This window comes from Mirounga leonina, unplaced genomic scaffold (genome assembly GCF_011800145.1).
Source record: "Mirounga leonina isolate KUSES-001 unplaced genomic scaffold, KU_Mleo_1.0 Mir_114, whole genome shotgun sequence".
In the NCBI taxonomy this organism is placed as follows: Eukaryota; Metazoa; Chordata; class Mammalia; order Carnivora; family Phocidae; genus Mirounga; species Mirounga leonina.
Genome location: NW_023270265.1, coordinates 3,083,663 through 3,105,403, shown reverse-complemented (window position 1 = coordinate 3,105,403; position 21,741 = coordinate 3,083,663). Strand labels below are relative to the sequence as shown.

General features: G+C 41.1%; 1 protein-coding gene across 4 annotated transcripts in view; it reads right to left on the bottom strand.

The window, feature by feature from the left end:
- Positions 1-20,635, bottom strand: part of KAT6B (lysine acetyltransferase 6B) — a 180,726-nt gene extending 160,091 nt beyond the window's left edge. The window contains exons 1-3 of one of the 4 annotated variants that reach the window (XM_035022320.1): positions 20,497-20,635; positions 9,846-9,915; positions 5,814-6,692 (exon numbers count right to left, since the gene is read on the bottom strand). In XM_035022320.1, the coding sequence (XP_034878211.1) occupies positions 5,814-6,434 (621 nt within the window). In that variant the 5' untranslated portion in view covers positions 6,435-6,692; positions 9,846-9,915; positions 20,497-20,635. Of the gene's footprint in view, positions 1-5,813; positions 6,693-9,845; positions 9,916-19,388; positions 19,662-20,496 lie in introns of those variants that run through there. The other 3 variants (XM_035022311.1, XM_035022330.1, XM_035022340.1) reach the window with 3 other exon arrangements.
- Positions 20,636-21,741: the final 1,106 nt, after the last annotated feature.

Sequence of the window (21,741 nt, the reverse complement as noted above, 5' to 3'; positions counted from 1 at the left end):
TACTTAGAAACATTAATAGATCACAGAGATCAAGGTACCTGAGAAGATGCAGACAATGCTGGGGTAACTAGAGATGAGCAGTTTCATCAAATCTACTGTAGTTTGATGAGCCAGCCAAGAAAACAGTTTGCAAACTAAATGAAAAGTCATGGGCTTGACAACCAAAATTTGCCATTGCAGTGATAACAATGACATTTTCTCATGTACCCTTTGTACATGATTAATGCACAAAGAAAAGACATAAAAAGAACAGAGACCTTCATTCTGAGAAACCTTAAAATGTACTACTTATTAAAATAAAGTTTGTAGAGAAAGAATGAACAAAAATCTTTGCCATTCCAGATACAATCTGAATCAATCAGCAAATAGCACTTAACTGTTAAATAACTTCAAAGCTATAAAACATAGATCTTCTTGGCACTGCAAGTGTATCAAATGTGGTTCTTATACGCCAAACAGGCACGTGGAATACAAAGGTAAATTCCTGAAAGCTGCTGAATATATCCAGAATTAGTCAAAAACTCACACCCTTGGAGTCCCTGATGCTCGGAAGAAAATGACATGAGGCAATCAGAAAACAGACTGATCTATATGTAGATCATCCAGGACAGGATCATGTGTTGTTGAAAAGGCAGCTCCAGGATCAAGTACATCCTAGGATCCGAAGAGTTAAAAAGAATGTTTAAGACTCATTATGTCAGGGGTGCCTGGGTGTCTCAGTCATTGAGCGTCTGCCTTCCGCTCAGGTCATGATCTCAGGGTCCCGGGATCGAGTCCCGCATCGGGCTCCCTGCTCAGTGGGAAGCCTGCTTCTCCCTCTCCCACTCCCCCTGCTTGTGTTCCCTCTCTCACTGTATCTCTATCAAATAAATAAAATCTTTAAAAAAAAAAAAAAGACTCGTTATGTCAGAGGATTTAAAATCCTCTGACATAATGTTGCTACTTTACCTGAAGCCTACTTCATTAGAAGTCTAGACAGTCCCATCTTGATCAAAGCTCAGAAGTGGAACAAGCTGTCATACCTCAGAGTCCTACAGACAGACTCATTCACTCTTCATTTTCTCTCTCCCTTGACCCGACTAACTAGTCTGAGACAATCCAAGTGCTCTCTCAATAATGCCTCAACAACTGGTATTATCTGCTCACAAAAGTAGTCCTCAGATAGTCTGCTATTTGGAAGAACTACCGAAGCTTAATTATAGGAACAATATAAACTACAATATTTTTCCTTCCCTGACCCTGAAACCAGCAGATCCAGCTAGACTTCTACATTGTAATAGGTTTCTGTCCAACTTTAGTCATTCTAAAACTGACTTTCATCCATACCAATGCCAAAATTCAGGTTATACAGAAGAGTGTATTTTACAATGTTTAGGGCTTTATCCCACTTTCAGCTGAATACACATAGCTAAGCACTCTTAGAGAAATGTGACATCTGCAATACAAAGGATACCAATTCAAAGGAAAACTAAGAAGGTCAACAGAGAGGAGGACACTTGGACTCTGTAATTAGCAGATAAAAAATACACACATTTCTGCCAAAAAGATCCAGAGTCTGAGACTATGAACGATTCCCCTAGGGCCGAGAGACTTCTGGAAGCCTGCCACATCAAAGAACAATATGGACTAGTGAATGGTCCTTCACAAAGTACAGGCAATTGGAAAAGGCCCAGAGAAAGACAAGGAGGGTCTCTCTAGGGCAGGGATAATGGGACTGGAGAGGCGAGGACAGAGTGGAGAAAACCAAAGAAAGGGATCTAAAAATAAAGTTCTTTTATTTATGGCATTTACACAACACAAGAAAGCAATGTAGGATGTACACTAATCTTGTATTTACGGAAATATTTCATACTAATAACATTGCCAAAAGCCCTAATAAAATATCTCCCTAAAAGGGAGTGGGGGGACAAACAGAATAAACAACTGAACGAGCCAGGACCACAAGTCTGCCTCTCAGCCCCATTTTGGATAGTCTGTGTTCCTTTTTAAACTCATCTTTACTTTTTTCTTATGGAGAGTATCATTGTTTTTGTAATTCTGTTTGCAGACTCTAATTTTCACTTCTTCAAGAAAAAAAACATCAAAAGCCCGACCTGATATTAGAAGCATCTCCCTTTCCAACTACAGCAGCCTAAAATGAGAGTTCCCATATTATGTACTGTAGTGGAAACAACAATACTTGATAATTAATAAATTACAGCAAAATATCGCCAATAAAGTGAAATACCAAGGAATCTGTTTAAAACTGAACTAAACTGATTTTATAAAAATGCTAAAGCCCAAATATTCAAATGGAATCTTAATGCTACAAAGTGTGTGGTGATAACTGAAGTCTCTCTTAGAATATTTGACTTTCCAAAGTCCTCATAATCTGACCTAATTGAGCTTTACCACTTTTAATGAGAAACACTAATACTATCCTTTAGGAGTTCCCTCACCAAGTCAGAGATAAAGTTTTATCTTCGGTGGTTTAATTCATTTCCATATCACCTCACCAAAGAGAGCTTTCTTAAATAAATACAAAGAAGTTATGCTAAGGAGCCAGTGTGGTAATATCCAATTTGAATTCTAGACTATCAGAAGATGTGCAATTACATTTCAGAAAGGAAGGAGCCCTTCTATTTTAACTTGCATTGTATTCCTCCTAGCAGCCATGCATAGGAATGATGATGATGTTAAATCTAATTAGACACAGATTTACTACCTTCCCTACTGCTTTCCCATATTGCTAATATTACAAATAGTACCTGCTTTAAAAAGTGTAATAAGCTCACTGCAACTACCACAATTTAAAATGCCAGAAATCTATTTGTTGAAGGAAACTGCTTCTAAACATCTGAGGAAAAGGGAGAGAGACTTTTACTGTTAATGAAAAGCCTCCACTGTTGACCAGTATACAGCCCAGCAGTAAAGACGTCTGGAGTCACGCTGCCTCCCTAGAAACTGGGCTTCACCACTCACCAGCTCTATCAGTGGTCTTGAGCAAATTACTTAGGCTTTGAGCCTCAGTTTTCCATGTGCAAAATAAGGATAATAATCCTATGGCTGTCCCAGTTATTGTGTCAATCAAGGAGACAATAAATGTCAAGGACCTGGCATACTGCCAGTGTTAAGAAATGTTAGTTATTATTTTTACAATTTTTGTTTTCATTTTCACAATTAAATGAACTACTCAGGGAAAGTAACTAGAGTAACAGCTTCTCTGAGAGACATCAGTTGGCTAAATTGTGAGATGACTCCATCTCTGTACAAACAGTTGTCATTTATATCATAAACATTTTCCCACAATACAAACACTAAGGATTTCTAGCACATCAAGAACAATGATAATCTGCCCTTCGAACATATTAGAGAAAGTACTATGTACACGAAACCATAGTACAACCAGTCTACATTCAGATCCATGTTCAGCAACCATAAAGTAAGAATAATCAAAAGCCAACAACTAGCACATTATGGTTTTAGTATAAGAAACAAAGAGTACAAAAAACCACAATAGACCCTAACCTTGGAAAAACGTGTGGATACAGAAGACTTTCTATTCAATTTCTGTGGCCTATCCATCTATCTCAAGCTCATTCATGGGCCCAGGTTAAGAACTTCTATTACATTTACTTAGCAAGTCTACATGGTTGTAAACTATTTACCACTTGTAATCTCAAAGGGCAATTTACATTTTCAAGGAAAAATACTATTGCAATTATACAATACAAACAATATAATTGCTTATGGTCAAATTGATTTGATATGATTTTTATTAAGCTTTATTTGTTCTTTTTTAAGAATTAGATTATGATTAAATTATTACTACAATTGGTCTCCAAATTCCATCAAGTAAAAATTTTAGGACACCTTTTCTGTTTTCCTTGTTCGATGATGATGCAAACTGGACAATATAAAAAGATCAGCATCATAGAAACAATTGCAGGCTAAGCAGTAAATTACTCTGTTCTCAATTCTAGATACTTTCAGACAAGAATTTTCCTTTAGACTAAAAATACTTCCATACAGATGCTGCATGAAAAAAAAGATAAGGTTAGCAAGAAATGACGGGCAAAGTTAAAGAGAAGGATAGGAAAGGGACTGTGGAAAATTTGTAGTGACTTCTATCACAAGTAAAGATATCCCCTGGATCACAAATTTATTGAAACATTCTATTAAGGTGCCTAAAGCTGCCTGAATTAGTCCATGTACCTGGTAATTATAAAACCTTAATATACCTCAGGGTAATGTACAGGTTTTAAAAACAAAGATACCCAAATCCAACAAGAAATGGCTCTACAGGGGCGCCTGGGTGGCTCAGTCGTTAAGCGTCTGCCTTTGGCTCACATCATGATCCCAGCGTCCTGGAATCGAGCCCCACTTCGGGCTCCCTGCTCCGCGGAAAGCCTGCTTCTCCCTCTCCCACTCCCCCTGCTTGTGTTCCTGCTCTCGCTGTGTCTCTCTCTGTCAGATAAATAAATAAAATATTAAAAAAAAAAAAAAGAAATGGCTCTACATCCCCTTAAGGAATTTCCCCATGGTGTATACGCTTTTATAAAAATATTTAATGAGAAACAGAAGTGCTTAATGTGGCTGTCAGACACAGGAATTAGGATTTGAGTCACTCAATACATTTTTTTGAAACAAATGTTATTAAAAAAATTTTTTGTAGGTTTACTTCTTTATGCCCACATTTTCTCACAAAGAGTTGAGGGTTGGTTACACAAACACAAATGCCACCGGAAGATAAATAAATCTGAGGAAAACTAATAAAATAAAAATACAATTAAGAAATAAATGCTAGGGTTTAAATTAGTCTGTGGAAGGCAAATCACCTGGTCCTACCCAGTTTCTGGAGCTAGGCTTCTATCAGCTTAAACCACTGAGGGAAGCAGAGTCCATCTCAAGAGCTGGCTGTATCCAAAGAGGAAAAACAAGCCATCAGCTACACAACTTTTCTTAACACTTGTGTTTCCATCACTTCTAGAAATGTAGTCAACACATACAACCATCCTTTCTAACAACAATGAAAGGCCCAAATATAAACAATTTGCTCTTGCTCTACTTTGGTTTTAGTTTGGGAGGTAACCTCAGTAGCTTTGAAATGAGAAACAAAAATCCTAATCCAATACTTAAAATTGTAGCCGTCACTTAAAGAGAAATCTGTCATATATATATATATATATATATATACTACAGAAATAACATAAGACCCAAAGAAACAAAAGACTGTAAGAAAAGATATGGTATGAGACAAAACAAACATTGTTTCACCCACTGAGAAGTGGACAGTAATAAATGACTTTAAATAGGCAGGATTTGGGTCACATATTAAAACAATACCAGGAATGCACAGGTTATCAGTATTAACATAACTAGTCTATAGACGTCTTCTCTGATAATAATTATTATACCTCAATAAAGCAGAAAAAATAAATTATAAATAATTTTAAAATTTTGAGAGAGAAAAATACACGATGGCCTTTCTTAGATTTTTGAAATATATATGGTCCTGCCTTAATGAAGGAGGATTAAAGTTCTCTACCCAGGTCCCTTGAAGTATTCAACCAATTAGTTTAAAAAACAAATCACATAATCATCACATTAAATTCTTAACTGACTAGCGAGGAAGCCCTCAATACAGAGTAAAACAGTATAGAACAATTTACATTATAAACAATGTATACATTTTAAAATATGAAAGCCTGCGCTTAAGGAAACAGTTGATTTTATTCAACTTCCCTCGGGACTTTTGTCCATATACAATTTAACTGAAACTGTGCAAGTCAGATGGGCAATATTTAGAACGTATTAACCTTCTCTTCACTTACCTGGTCTTTCTCATGGGGTAGAAGGCTGACAGGTGGTAGCGAGGATGGGAAAGCACTGGGATATTTGGGAGCCCCTTTGCCATCTAAGCTTCCATAATTGACCCTGTACTGCGGTCCATCTTTCAGTAACCTCCCGTTGTTCACTGCGCGTTTAGCCCCTAGTCGCAGCCGCTGCTGAAAGGCTGGGTTGTTGGTGGTGCCTGTGAGATCACTTTGACTTCTGAGATACTTCTCAATGTTCTTCAGGGAGGAGCCATTTGGCTCCTCGAGTCCTTCAATTGCTCTCCTTAAAAGTTTATTCCAATCCACATTGCGGAGATCATTACATGATCCCCTAGACCCCTTGGTTGACTTGGGAAAAGTGCCTGGTTTAACTGATGAAAAGCGCCCAGGGTTGTCTGGGTCCTTATAGGAGGCAAGGCCTTTGTTGGTGACTTTGAGAACTGAGCCATCCTGAACACTGAGCTCCAGCTGCTCCGAGACTGTCTTCTTATCCAACCCATGGGAAGTGCTGACTGCATGGCAGATTCTCTCTTCAGAGGGCCTTTGCTTTTGCTTTTTTATTTTCTGTATAGCTTCAAGAATCCACTCTGTGTAAAGTGGGTTTGCAAGTTTTACCATGGTTGACAAATGACTTCTTCAATACCAAAGTTACCCATAGAGGTTTTCCTTGTATTTAACAGAACTTGAACATTTAAAAGTCATTTACAACTCAACAAACGGGCAGAATATTCCAGACCTTATTAAGCAAAACCTCACAAACATCCATCCTTAAGAGATTAAAAACAGGACACACTGGAAATGTTGATAGTTGTCTTATTTGACCAACAGGAAAGACTGCATTCGGGCGAAGAACATCTTTAACAAGGAAATCAAGACCTTAAAGGATAAAAAGGGGGGGAAAGGCTCTTAATAATGGAATTTCTAAAAATAAAAGGCTCTTTAGTATTATTTTTCAGATGCAAAAGGACCACAGAAGTAATGACAGGCAGGTATTATGTAACAAAGCCACAGTGACTAAATTTCCTAACCAGAAACTGGGTCATAGTCTGAGAAGGAAATTTTTTTAGGATTTTCACTTGTTATTTATATGAAGTCATTTATAGGGTATTTAAAAGATCATACCTAAGTTACTTACTTAGTGGATTAACCCTTATTGAAATTAATACAATTACATGAATGGTTCAAGATATATGTCTATCATAAACATAAAAACAATCATAAACATAAAAGCAATCTCAAAGAAAAATTCTATGACACAAAAACCTGAGGAAAGTAAAAGTGACCCTTGAACAATGCGGGGAATTGTCAAAAATCTATGTATAACTTCTGACTCCCCAAAAACTTAACTACATATAGCCTACTGTTAACTGGAAGCCTTACACAACATAAACAGTTGATTAACACGTTTTGTATGTTATATGTATTTTATACTGTATTTTTACAATAAAGCTTGAGAAAAGAAAATGTTATTAAGAAAATATATTTACAGCACTGTATTTATAAAAAAAAAAAAAAACAAACAAAACAAAACAAAAAACCACGTGTAAGTGGACCCACGCAGTTCAAACCCATGTTGTTCAAGGGTCAACTGTACATTAACTTTACTTCAAGAAATCTTAAACTTGAAAAAAAAAAAAGGCAATAATCCTGATTCTTCTATTTCAGCTAGATATTGTATTTCCCAAGTCTCACACGTAAGAAAATTTCCCAACTAGCCACTTCTACAGAATCATATCCTCCCATCCCTTTGCAAAAGGTCTGTGACACTCTCTAATCCACAGGTTAGAAAACTGAAACTAATATGGTAATATAACCCTTCACCTTTTAAATAATATACCATTCTAGGTATCTTAATACCTGCTCAATACAAGGAAGGTTCATACAAACCCGATTCCAGGTAAACAGTTGTACTGCTCTCTGAAAGCCTCCTGGTGTACACCAAAACCACCCGACATCTCCAATCTCTATTGAGTGTACCTGCAAAGAACACTAGGAGAAAGTGCCCTGGCCTGGGAGTTTGGTCAGATCTGGGCTCTAATCTTGCCTTCCACTGATAATATCCACATCTGAACTCTTTTTATAGTTTCAAGTTTACAGAGTAGGCTCACATGTAATTTGTCATTTAATCTGCAAGACAACTCTATGGGTAAACTGAGGTTCAGGGGAAGATGGAACTCACTCAAAGTAACAGTCTATTGTAAACTTAAGGCTCAAATGCCATTATTCTAAAAAATCCAAGTCCAGTGCTATCCTCACCTGAGCCACACCTGCCTCTGAAATCAGACTAATGGTATGAAAACTAGCTCTACCAACATCTAGCAGAGACACCCTGGGTAAATGAGTTAAGTTTCAGTCACCTTACCCGTGGGGAAATAACAGTTAACCCTCACAGGAGTGTTAAAAGAGAATTACGTGAATATGATATCTAATAGTCAACATAAAGTAGCTATCATCACTTCCCATTAATGCAATGTCTGTCACTTTGAAAAATACCTCATAAAAAAATTAAATTTATTTCTGGTTATTTATTTATTGTACCTACAAGGGAATAACATCTTTCCTCAAAACTTTAGCCAGATATAATGAAAAACATAACATTTGCTCTGTTGCTGAAAAACTGGGCCATTGAACTATACTTGCTCAGTCAGCTTGAAAGAGGCAATTTAAAAAGAACTGTCCTCTTCGCAGTCAGTAAACCGTAGGTTCACTCCATTTTTTTCCCCTCGGATTCAGAAACTTGGGGCTAAAGGGACTGGAGAGGTCATCCCATCTAATCTCTAGTTATCCAGTAAAAGATCCCTTGTTCAATAACCCCAAGAGATGGGCCATCAAGTCTTAAAATACTTCCAGTGACAGAGAATTTATCACTTTTTGAGGCAGTTCACTCCACTGTTGGACAGCTCTAACTCTAATATATTCTTTGCTCACAAGAGCCAAAATCTGTCTTCCCATAACTTCTACCCTTTAGTCTTGGTTTCCCTAAAACAATCCCAAGGAATTCTTACTAATTCTTTAAACAGGACTTCAAGTATTTGAAAACAAGAATCTTTTGAAAACCACTAAAATTGAACTCCACTCTACCTCCCACCCTACTTTAGACCACTCATATTCCAGTTCCTTAACACTTCCACATCACATGGTTTCCAAGCACTTCCTTCTTTTGGTTGCTCACTAGTTTGGCTAATGCCCATCTTAAAATCTGGCAGTCCAGGCATTATCCAAGTATAAATGTAATCCAAGGTTACATGAACTTTCTTAACAGCCTTGCCACACAACTGACTCATGCTACGCATGCAGTCCAACTAAAAATCCCAGATCTTCAAAAATGCTGTCAAGCTGAGACTTTCCATTCCCTTCCTTGTGCAAATATAAATGCTGGGATTTAAAATTTATTACAGTTCAAGTTCATTTTGTTGGTGGTTTGAGTCTATCTTCCAACCTGTTAGATCATTTTGAATCTCGATTCTGTCATCTATGTCATCTACAAATCTAATAAGCACTCCCCTTTGTGTCATTATATAAATCACTGAAAAAAAATGTTAGACTTGGAATATGGTGTGTTTAGGAATGAAATCACTGGCTTTCATAATGCAACTACTTTCGAGATAGAACATGGGAATCATTGTGTTATTAAGTTTAGAATAGGACACATCTTTTCAAAGTAAAACAGTCTGGGGCAAATTTCATTAGAAGACATTTCACTATGTCCAAATAATTTTTTCATCTTTCATCATTTACCCAGGATGAATCAACTAGTTTAATTTGATTGTACAAAATACAACTACAGGAAGCAGGAGGAGAGGTCACAGAAAAGTATACAATATTGCAAAGGTGGTCTCAGGCATTTTGGTTACACAAGTAAATGAACATACCTTAAAACAAAAACTAATAAATACTCAAAATTATACTTTCATTACAAGCTATTACCACAATCTTTACAATCAGCAGAATCATCCATATCCACTAACAACACATTTTTTTAAGACTGACATTTTGTATCTTAAAATATAATAAAATAAGGGAAAATACCAGAACTGGAACTCCAAATGTATTAACAGTCCATGACAAAAAAGAAGATTGTCCAAATCTTCAAGCAAATCTGCCAAAGGAAAAAAAAGTAAATGTTAATTTGGGCATAAAGACATCCTTCAACTTCAGGAACCATCTATGGATCTTCACAACTATCCAATACAAACAACTGCAATGAGCTTATTAGCACTTTACTTTTGGTGCTATATTAACTCTTTCCTACCACTTACGGGTATTTAAGAACATGAATTCAGGACAAGAATTGAAGCTCCAAAGCAGTGCTTAAAGAAAAAAATTTGGGGGCCCCTGGGTGGCTCAGCCAATTAAGCGACTGCCTTCGGCTCAGGTCATGATCCCGCTCCGGGATCAAGTTCCACATCGGGCTCCCTGCTCGGCAGGGAGTCTGCTTCTCCCTTTGACTCTACCCCCTTCTTGTACTCTCTCTCTCAAATAAATAAAATAAAATCTTTGAAAAAAAGAAAAAATTTTTGCTCTTAACTTTAAGACCAGATGTGTTTCCCAAATTTTAAAACCCAGGTTGTGATAGGGGCACCTGGGTAGTTCAGTCAGTTAAGCATCCGACTCTTGATCTCAAGGTTTTGAGTTCAAGTCCCACACTGGCCTACTCCAAAACAAAAACAAAAACAAAAAAAAAAACAGGCTGTGATAGAGTCTAAGAAAAAATCTTATCACGGGAAAAAAAAATCTTGGTTATTACTCAAATAGCCAGGCAGGTATAACATTTTGTCTGAAAACAAAAAAGTCAAATGCTGTTTGAAGCTCAGTTACTAACTTTCCAAGAAACATTCACTATTTGTCCCAAAGGTCCCTGGCATCTATGTACTGACTGGATAATCAAGATATGGCCAATAACTGCACCTAAGAGAAGGATGTACCAGTTTCCACAAGAGTCACTTCAGGACCATAGTGATCATTTTCACTTCAAAGGCAAAAAATAAATTTAAAACAACATTGTGAATAACTGCATTTTGATCTTAACAAAACAACCAAGCAACCTTAGATCCTCCTTTTCCCCTCCCCCAGCCACAGACACACACACCCCACTCCTCAATTTAATCTCAAAATTAGCTCTCATCTGACACCAACCAACAGAGTTAATTAGGCAGAAGCAGATGTAACTCAGCAGCTCTATGCTACAACCAGAATCAGTGTTAAAGCGAGGAACAAAATCAGTAGTCGCTTATTTGTAGCCAATTCTCAACTAAACACATGTATATTATCCACTGCAAATTTTTTTAATCTTAGGTGGGTTTGTTACTGACATCCCACTGCCCCACTGTAAATTGGTATATGCTAAGAGAATAGATTGAAAGCCAGCTTAATTTTAGTTTAAGCAGTATCTAACTAGAAAGGCAAATCTACAGGAAAAAAAATGCATTAATTCATTCAAAAGCCAAATAGAAATGCTTTTTTCCCCCTGATTTGGAATTAGCCACACCACTTCTCTTTCTCAGAGCACTAGGATTTGTTTTACATGTAGATAGGACATTCTATCAGACGTACAACCCTAAAAATCATTATTCTCTTTTAATTTTTTTTCTATAAAATGAAAGTTGGACTAAAAGGCTATCAAAAAGAGAGTGAATCATTCCAAATTAATTCTGGGGACTCATGCGACATCAAATTAAATTATTCTATTTTCTAAGGTTTTGAATCACTTTATTTTTAACTACAAAATAGTATCAGTAAATTATATGGTTGTATGGATGTATTTACATCATTCATTACAAACTATTCTAAACAGATCTAGAGAAATGCTTAGTCCAACACGAGCTTTTGGCTTCATTAGTATTATATAAATATCAACACTATTCAGAAATATTCACATCAGCATAAGAGGAGTCAAAATACCCTGGATTATAAATATTATGTGAAACCTCCTCAACGCTTTCACTAAAGCTGTGTGTTGTTTCAAAATCAATGTCGTAACACTCGAGTCATATCACAGATGAGCCAAAAACAGTGGTTAAAAAAAATAAAGATTAACAATAGAGTTTACTCTTTTGTCATCCCAGGTTTTACTTGCTAACAGTTATTTTTAGTTTTCTCACTTTTATATGCTCCTGGATTTTTTCACAGCCTATTATGTAACTGAGTGAGGATCCACAAATCCTAACAGTATCTTCTGAAACAGAACATACAGTGCTTAAGGGAAGAGACCTTAACTTTCTTTCTTGTATAACTACTCAGCACAGGCTATTTGCACACTTGCTCAAAATAGTGTCCACAGTTAACAAGTATCTGCTATCTGACATCAAACATCATCCCATTTGTTAACTTTCAAGTCCTGGATATATCTATTTCCCTGAAAATTAATGCTCAAGGCCCCAAATATGTGGAGTGGAAGAAAAGGATACAAATATTAATCAAAGAACCACCAACAAAATTTAGGAAGATATTCCCTGTATGCAGCCCTATGGTAGGTACTAGAGGCATAAGAAGCAATTCAGAAACAACAAAGCACTGTTTGGTGGTTCTTCAAAAAGCTAAATAGGAAATTACCATAAGACCCCACAATTCAACATTTAGGTATATACCTTGATGAACTGAAAACAGTTACTCAAATAAGTACACACACACACACACACACACACGTTCATAACAGCACTATTCGCAATAGCCAGAAAGTGGACGTAGACCAAATGTCCATCAATAGTTGAATGGAAACTGGGTGATGGGCATTAAGGAGGGCACACAATGGAATGAATACTGGGTATTGTATGCAACTGATGAATCACTGAACTCTACTTGAAACTAACAATACACTAATGTTAGCATATTAATACTAATAATAATACACTGAAACTAATAATAACACTATGTTAATTAACTGAATTTAAGTAAAATAAAAAATTTTTAAAGCAATAAAGTAAAAAGTTAAAAACAAACAGGTGAATGGATTAATAAAAGATGGTATATCCACGCAGTGGAATATTATTCAGTCATAAAAAGAAATGAAATACTGACACATGCTACAGTGTGGACGAACCTTAAAAACATGTTGCAAAAGAAGCCAGACACAAAAAGTCACATATGGTATAATTCAATTTATATGAAACATCCAAAATAGATTAATTCATACATAGAACATAGATTGGTGGGGCCTGGGGAGTGGAGAGATGAAGAGAAACTACTTAATAGGTAAGGGATTTTATTTTAGTTTGATGAAAAGGTTTTGAAACTAGATAGAGGTGGTGGTCACACAACACTGGGAATGTACTAAATGTCACTGAATTTGTTCACTTTAAATGGTTAAATTTATGTTATGTAAATTTCACCTCAGGAAGTCATTAAAAAAAAAAAAGAAGAAAGCACGAAACTATAATACCAACCATTTTCTGACACCTACTGTGGGTCAGGCACTTTACATAGATTATCAGTACACGTACACAGATTATCAGTAAACCTTAAAACAACTCTATAAGGTAGCACTGTTGCCCAATTTTGCAAAAAGAAATCTGAGACATGACTCATCAATGCTTCAGATCACTAAGTCATGACTGATTTTACTTTAGATGCTAAAACTAAACTCTTTCCTGTGTCTCCACTGGCTTTCCAAATTAGACTCCTTGGATCTCTTGTGAGAAAGTGCCTCAGGTATCACCTCCAGATGCCCCTGTGGGTTAAACACTAGGGTTACATAACTCCCTGCACCCAACAAAGGAGCTCCATTTTAACACTCCCATTCATAATAGGCTTCTCCTGAAGATTCACTTCACAGGAAGGGTTCCTCTGACTATAGAAGGGTAAAAGTCTGGAAACCACTGTGACTTTACCTTGCTGAGTGGGCACAACACCCCTTGAGTGGATGGGATGTAAACTGGACCTTGAAAGACAAGGTAGAACTTGGACAACTGCTCGGTTTCTTCACCCAAATGAAATGAAAATACAAATCCTTCATGGTCCAGTAAAAGCCGACACCTTCTCAGAAGCCCTACATCTCTTTGTCTAACAGGAAGCTTTTAGCTATCTTAATATTTTAGCATTCATTTTCCACTTTGTATTATGCTCATTTGTGTCCTGACCTCATCTGCCTTACTAGAACTGTGAAATTCTTAAGAGCAGGATTCATGTTTGATTTCACCTTTGTATGCCCCTAGATTCCCCAAGACCACTACTTGAACAGAAGAGGGGTGCCGTGCCTATTTGCTAGATGAACACATCAGTGAACGAATGAAGGGAATCTAGCAGAGGGCACAGGAGCTAAGAATGAACTGCCTAAAAAAAGGGACACCAAGTCCACGTGCATGCCTTGGGCCAGTTACGTGCTGAATAGAAGTAAGAAAGTTACTTCACGGCATAGGGAAGTGCACCCACACACACGCACAAATTTGTTGAATGTCTGAATCACTCCGGCAATAGTATCCATCCAATATAAGTTGAAGGGAAGGATGACTGAACAGACAAAAGCAACCAGGACTTCATCTCTCCCAATATCAATCTTGTTCAACTTATATTTATGAGCCTAACTCAGCAGCAAGCCCAGAGTAGGCACTCAATAAATGTTAATTGAATTGAGTATTTAATTCCCCATTTTGGGGGGAATAATACTAAATTCTTTCTCACTACTCATTAACATCGAGAGTTTTCAATTCACAAGCTAATAATGTTTTCCAAGGATTTTTAAGAGGCTAAATCACCATGAAAATTATCATTTCAACTAATACATATTATATTAATTGGAAGTTTAATTTTTCATGTCATGCTCTCCTACTTGACAATATCCTTGTTATGTCATTAAACTATAACTGTGTAAAGCTGCTTCAACAAACAATAACTGAACCATCAATAAACTATTATGGCTTCCATAATCCCTAGCAAAGATTAGTTTCAACATCATCATCACAAATTAGTAGAGACATGCCCCAAGTCTCCTGGTGAAGCCCAAGAATTAGGTTTGCATAGCCATCCCTACATTTAAGTGCTCAATAGTTTCAGTCTCTAAACTTTAATCACATTGTTAGGAACCTCACAGGAAATATGATCCCTTGTAAAACAGAGGATTTTAGAGACAAGATGAAAAGTCATTTGAAGACATCAGGCCTTTGGAGCCAGGGTACACTGATTGGTAATGATATTATTATAACTAAGCACTCTCACTTAAGAAATAATCAACTAAATTTAGAATGTCTTTTTCTGGCATTTAAAAATTCCTATTCAACCCTAGATTTCTTCCTGATTATAAATTAGCTTTAACCAGCTTTAATGACAAAGACTGAGAACAACATATTGAGAAAAAAATCTGATTATTTTGAAAATACAGATCATAAGAATTCTGCATTAGCTTTATTAAAAATGTCTTCAAACAAGATATCTTGTATAGCCTGAAAACCAATTAGGGTTCCCCTCTGAGAACCTCAAGAAAACTATAGATCTATTTTTAAAAATGAACGCATGTACATATAGTCATTTGCATACAATTTCAAGGGTTTATAAGACCTCTATCACCTATCCCAAGACGCCCTAAGGCCCACTAACTACTCTACTTACTTTAATATACACAGAGAGTCAATAGTTTTATTGAGTTCAAAGTAACTATCTCTATGTGTGCTTTATTTATTTATTTTTTTAAAGATTTTATGTGAGACAGACCACGAACAGTGGTAGGAGGGAGGTCAGAGGGAGAAGCAGACTCTCCAAGGAGCCTCAGTGAGTCTGAGGCTCGATCCCAGGACCCTGAGATCATGACCTGAGCAGAAGTCAGACGCTTAACCGACTGAGCCACCGGGCACCCCTCTGTGTGCTTTAATGAGGACATGTTACATTATAAGAAAGTTACTCTCATTGGTTTTGGATATTATCAAATAGGGGTCTGGAATATTATTCAACAAGGAGGTGTGCTGTGATGGGACATACCTAGAAGAGTTCAGGGATCAAGTCCCCACTTTGCCAGCTACCTAAGTTGTGGGATACTGGACATGTTAAATCTTAAGTCTCAGTTTTGTCCTCTGTGAAATAGATTATACATCCCTGTTTGGCAGAACTGTTAAGAGGAATAATTGAGATAACAAATATGAAAGAACCAAGGATGGTGGCAGACACATAGCAGGAACACAATAAAATGCTAGCTCATAAAAGGAAAAAGGGCAATACAGTCAGCTGGAGACCTGTAAAATCTAATCTGGTTGAACTTCTGTCTATATGACCATTTTCTCCTAAGAGACAGGGGAAGTCAGCACCTGGCCCTTAGCTATAGTTGCAGACAAGTAAAAATTCAAGACAGCACACAGAAGAAAGTGAAAAAAAGCAAAAATAGATTTGTAATGGCAAGGATAGGGTCAAGAACAGTGTATTTTACTCATAATCATACATCTTTTAAGGTCAATAAAGCTTTTAGAAGATAATACCGCACAGGAGAATATCTCCTTGACCTGAGGATAGGAAAAGAGTCTTAAAACAAGACAAGACACAAAAAGCACTAACCATAAAGAAAAGACCAATAAATTTGACTCCATTAAAATTAAGAACTTCTGTTCATTAAAAGACACCATAAAGTAAGTGAAAAAGCAAGCCACAGAATGGAAGTAGGCATTTGCAACACAGACACATGACAAAGGATCTGTATCTAGAGCAAATAAAGAACTTCGAGAAATACCAATAAAAGACACAAGGCCAATTTAAAAAAACAAACAAATAAGGGGCAGACTTGAACAGGAATTTTACAAATGAGGAAATTCAAATAGCCAATAAATATATGAAAAGCTATTCAACCTGGTTACTAACCAGTTAAATGCAAAGTTTACCAGATTGGCTAATTTGAAAAGCTAGCAAATCTGAGATTTGAAGAGGACAAGAAGCAATGGGAATTCTCATATATCACAGAAGGAAGTGTGGTCTGGTACAACACTTTGGAAAACAGTTTGACTAGTACCTAGTCAAGTTGAAGACAAGCATACCTCATGACTAGAGCGACCATACAAATCATCCAGACACTTTTGAGAATTAAAGGTATTCTATTAATAATTACACTGTGACAACTAAGCTAGCATAAATGGTCACCCTGCCCATGAACTAGCAATTCCATTCCTAGGTGTACACCTTAGAGAAACATATGCATTTGTGTAACCAGATGACGAGTACAGGAACACTCATAGCAGCTCTTTTCACAATTTCCCCAAACTGGAAACAACTCAAATATCCAACAGTAGAATGGATGTTTAAAAAAAAATTTTTTTGTGCAAGACTGTGAGTCTTACAAAAAGGTGCTTTATTAAAGGTGCTTTGGAAATGCAAATTAAAACATTTTAAGGGAAGAAAAATATCCCTTCATCACACTTCTCCCATCCATGCAATATTACCATTCTGCAAGCAAAGACTGATCACTATAGCTCACACATCCCTAACTTTCATAAAACAATTTTCTTTCTGCCTACTTTATACAAATACAAGCAAGTATACACATGTGGAAAACTGAAGGTATTTTGTAGAAAACCATCTAAGAGACTGAAAAGTCACCTGGTTAGGAATCCTGGCATTTAATAAAGCCAGACCAGTTGGTTAACCAGTAAGTAAAAACCCATGAAGTTTTTTGAAGTACATTAAAATTACTTATTAAATTCCTCAGCTACCTTTCCACACTCACCCTATTTTACCTTTCATTCACATTATGCCTTACATGTGACAGTTTCAATCTTATCTTCACAAGAAGCGCATGAGATAACATTTGGCATAACAGCAATGACGGAACACCCACTCTACTCAGAGGCCCAGGTATGGCTGGTAGGTAAAACTTCTACTGATCATGTTATCACCCCCAACCAGTCATTCCCCTAAATTCCTCCTTTAATGTTACCACCTTCCTCTATCTTCTCTCTTTTTTTTAAGTCATCATTTCACCTCCCCAACCTTCCACCCTAAGTAGAGGTTCTCAGGTAAAAATCTATCCTTTACTGAAACAATGCACTATTTTCCTATTCTTCTTAAAAACAGAAGAAGATTGCCCCAATTCACTTTGATACGTATGTGAAGAATTTACGGGTAAGAATGGAATGAATGGAGTGTTTTATTTCAGGGCTATCCCTGAAAATCTAAGATACACAAGTAAGACAGAAGAATGTACTTCACTCACAATTATACCAAAATAGTAATAACGTTTTTGGAGCACCACAGAACACTATCCCAACATAATTAATTCCCATGTGCTACTTTCATCTCCTGTCCATATACAGAGGAGTCTTTATATACTCTACCTTGAATTTCTTCGTACCACCACCCCGAACATACTTGATACTAGGTTCATTGGTTCTCTTTTCTTATTTTCCACATCTGTAATTCTTTATCACTATTGTCTCACAACCTCTGTCCAATACTCTGTTTATCACATCCCAATACCTTCTCCCAATTGCATGGCTTAAACTCCTTCATGGGGCACAGGAAACCATTTGTAACCTAGCCCCTCCTCTTCCTTTGCCCCTTGTCTCCCACAACTTCCTGCACTCTACCCATACCAAAGTACTCACAAATTCAAAAAGACACTATGTCCTTTCCCAAGGTAATACTGGAGCTTCCCCGAGACAGACACCCTGACCAGACACCAGACCTTCAGACTCCAGCTCAAGTTTCACCCAAGAAATCCAGCCTGTCAACAACCTGGTCTTCCAAAGTAACACCTTTCTTTGCCCCATCCCCACTCCTGGGGCAGTCAACCAAATCACCCAGACCCACTGCCCAGCCCCACCCATTTTTTTTTCCACACCCGCCACCTTTTCTCAATCCCTGTAAGATCGTCTGCTACAGATATTATGCAAGTTCTGCTCTGCTGTCTTATCATCATTCAAGAATCTCCCAAGCATATCCATGTCCTTCTTCCATGTTTTTTTAATGTTTCATAGACCCCAGACTTCCTTTATAATTCCAATGCCAGTTTACACAGATACCTGCTTCCCACCACAGCAACTGTACTTGCTCCTCACATTCCCCCAATACTTCCCCCCAATCCAATATCTACTCTGCACTGCTCTCAATACCACTCCATATCCACCACACCCAAACCTATTCTTACTGTCCCAGATAACTGCAATCCCACCTTTCTGCATCATTTCACCTACCCTCACATACCCCTCAGTTCCCCTTCCACATCTCCAATGTTGCACCTCTCCCTACCCTCACTTTGCACCTGCTTGCACACCTCCCGTTTCCTCTCGCACCCACCCCCTCAGTCTTTCTAGACATTCACTGGCCCCCCACCGTTCCTACCAGGTCACTCCCACTCAGAAAACACCTCCAAACCCCCGCCTTCCAACCACCCGAGCCCCGCCCCCACCCCGGTATCGCCCCGCCCCCTCCACCATCGAGCCCCGCCCCTTGCCCTGGAGGCCCTGCTGAGGGGCGGGGCCTGTCCCTCCTCCCTTTTCCCCCGCCCCCTACCGTCACGCTCAGGGGCAGCCTGACCCCGAGCGGCCCCGCGGTGACCCTCGCGCAGAGGCCTGTGGGAGGGGCGTCACAAGCCCCCGATCCCCCCACCTTCCGCCCCCCTCCCGCCCAGTCTCCTCCCCCTGGGAATGCGCGGGGTGGGTGACAGACCTGGCCGCGCGCCACCGCCACCGCGCCTGCCGGGGGCGCTGCCGCTGCCTGAGAAAGAAGCCGCGGCTGCCGCCTGGAGGAGGTGCCGTCGCCTCCGCCACCGCTGCCGCCGCCGCCAGGGGTAGGAGCTAAGCCGCCGCCATTTTGTGTCCCCCTGTTGTTGTCGTTGACATGAATCCGACATGACACTGATTACAGCCCAATGGAGTCTCATTAAACCCGAGCCGCGGCCCCGCCCCGGCGCTGCTCCATTGGACGAGACCACAGACACTTAAGGCCACCCGTTGGCCTGCGGGTCTGTCCGTCACCCACACACTAGCCACTCTGCAGCCCATTGGGGCAGGTTCCTGCCGGTCATCTCGCCTCCGCATAGACACACCCCTCGACCCATCATCTCCCCCCTCCGGAACCACCCCGGGGGTGGGTCCACTGCCAGTACCAATCAACAGACCGCGGAGCCCGCCTCTTCTGGGCACCTATTGGTCCATGCGTTTTTCTCTCTCCCAGACACCGCGCCACCTCTGCTTCCACCTACCCGCCTCCTCTACCTCTAGAAATGGATTGGGTCTACTCGCAGGAGAAGCGCTTGGCCTTATTGGCTGCACACAACGCCAATCAGAGGGTCTTTTCCCTCTCCCCTCCCCCACTCAACCCCAAATCCCCTAGCCCGCAGCTAAAGTTTGTGTGAGAGCTGATCGCTGGCGGCGGCCGCAGGATTTAGGGGTGGGCGCGGGCGGGCGCGCGCGGGCGGGCACGCGAAGTTAAAATTCGAGGTTCTCAGTCGCCAGCTCCCGCGGTGGAGCGCGCGGACGGGCGCGCCGCCCGGAGCGTTCCATCCCGCCCCCTCCTCCACCCTCTCCCGTCCCGTCCCGGGCGACTACTCGCCCGCCCCCTGGCTCGCATCCTTACCCCCCACACCCCCCTACCCTGCAAGCCCCAGGCCGGGTGCAGGCAGAACGATGTCGCTGCAGCCTCCTCGCCATCCCATGCCGAAGGGGAGCAAGCCCCCTACCCGCCGGGCGTGCACCCCCCGGCTCCACACTCGCCCGTGTCTGCAAGCACGTGCACCGTTCGCCGCTGCCTCCAGCCACCCCGGTCCCCGGCTAACCTCGCCTGCAGCCCGGCCAATCGCTTGCTGCCCTTTGTTGCTGCAGCCCGGGTCTCCCCGCTGCCTTCCTCAGCCTCCGCCTCGTCCTTTGCCAGCCGCCCGGGTCCGCAGCGCCGCGCTCCCCCCGCCCGGGACCCACCGCCGCCGCCTCCTTCTCCTCCTCCGCCTCCTCCTCCTCGGCTCCGGGCTGCAGCGCACAGAGCCCGAGGCAGCGCCGCCCAGCCCCGCTCCCCCCGCGCCGCCAGCTAGCCCGCCCGGCCCGGCCGGGGGCGCAGCCTGGACCCCGCCCGCCCCAGTCCCCGCCCCGGGGGTACCTGCCTCCGCCCTGGGGGGCTCCGCTTGCCGCCCTCGGGGGAGGGCGGGGATGCCGGTGTCCGCGGGAGGATGGGGAAGCCTGGGCCGTTTGGGGCGGGGAGTGTGCCCGCCAGGGCTGGGACTGAGAGGTGCGGTCCTCGCCAACGCGCCCCCCCCCCCCGCCGCTGTGGGCCCCAAACTTCGTCCTCCACCCGGGCCTTACACCCTCGGGTGATCGCGGCAGTTTGGGGGTAGGAGATGCCTCGGGAGCTGTGTCTACCCTGATCAGGAGGAAGAGGGAGCAGTGACATTCAGCGACCGCGGACAGGGCACGGCGGCAGCATCCTTGGGTGGGAGTGGGGATGTCAGACGCGGGCAGGAGGGGGAAAACTGCCCCCTCAAGATGCCCTCTCCCGGCCTGCGATGAGCTGGAGAGCTCAGAAATGCGTTCTGAGTGCTTTCTTGGGCGGTGCAGCCGGGTGGCAGAGGTGCTGGGGGCGGGGGGAGTGGGGGAAAGACCGCTGGGGGGCCCTTCCCCCCTCTCCTCTAGCCAGCGCTCTAAGGAAGGCTGATGGCGAAGTTCGGTTTTCCAGGCTTCCCCTGGGCCCCCCGAGTTCCTGAGGCCCACATGAGGGAGGCTGGGGCTCCTCTGGCCGCCCAGGCGAGGCCACTCTGACGCTGCCCACATGCCTCCCAGCGCCCTCCAGACTAAAAAGAGCGTCCCTTGCTCTTCCCGAGGATGGATGGGATGCGGGCAGGGGAGACTTCAGAAAATAGGAAAAGTAGGCTCGAGAAATGGCTCCTACAGAGTTGGAGTTCGAAGTTTCCCTTATGAGGCGCCATTTCTTCGGGAGGGGGAGAACTATGGCTTTGTAAAAGAACCAAGTTCCAGGCTTAGTGGCCTGGGTGGAAAACCACCTGTTGACTGAAGTCTGTCCCTGGAATCAGGGA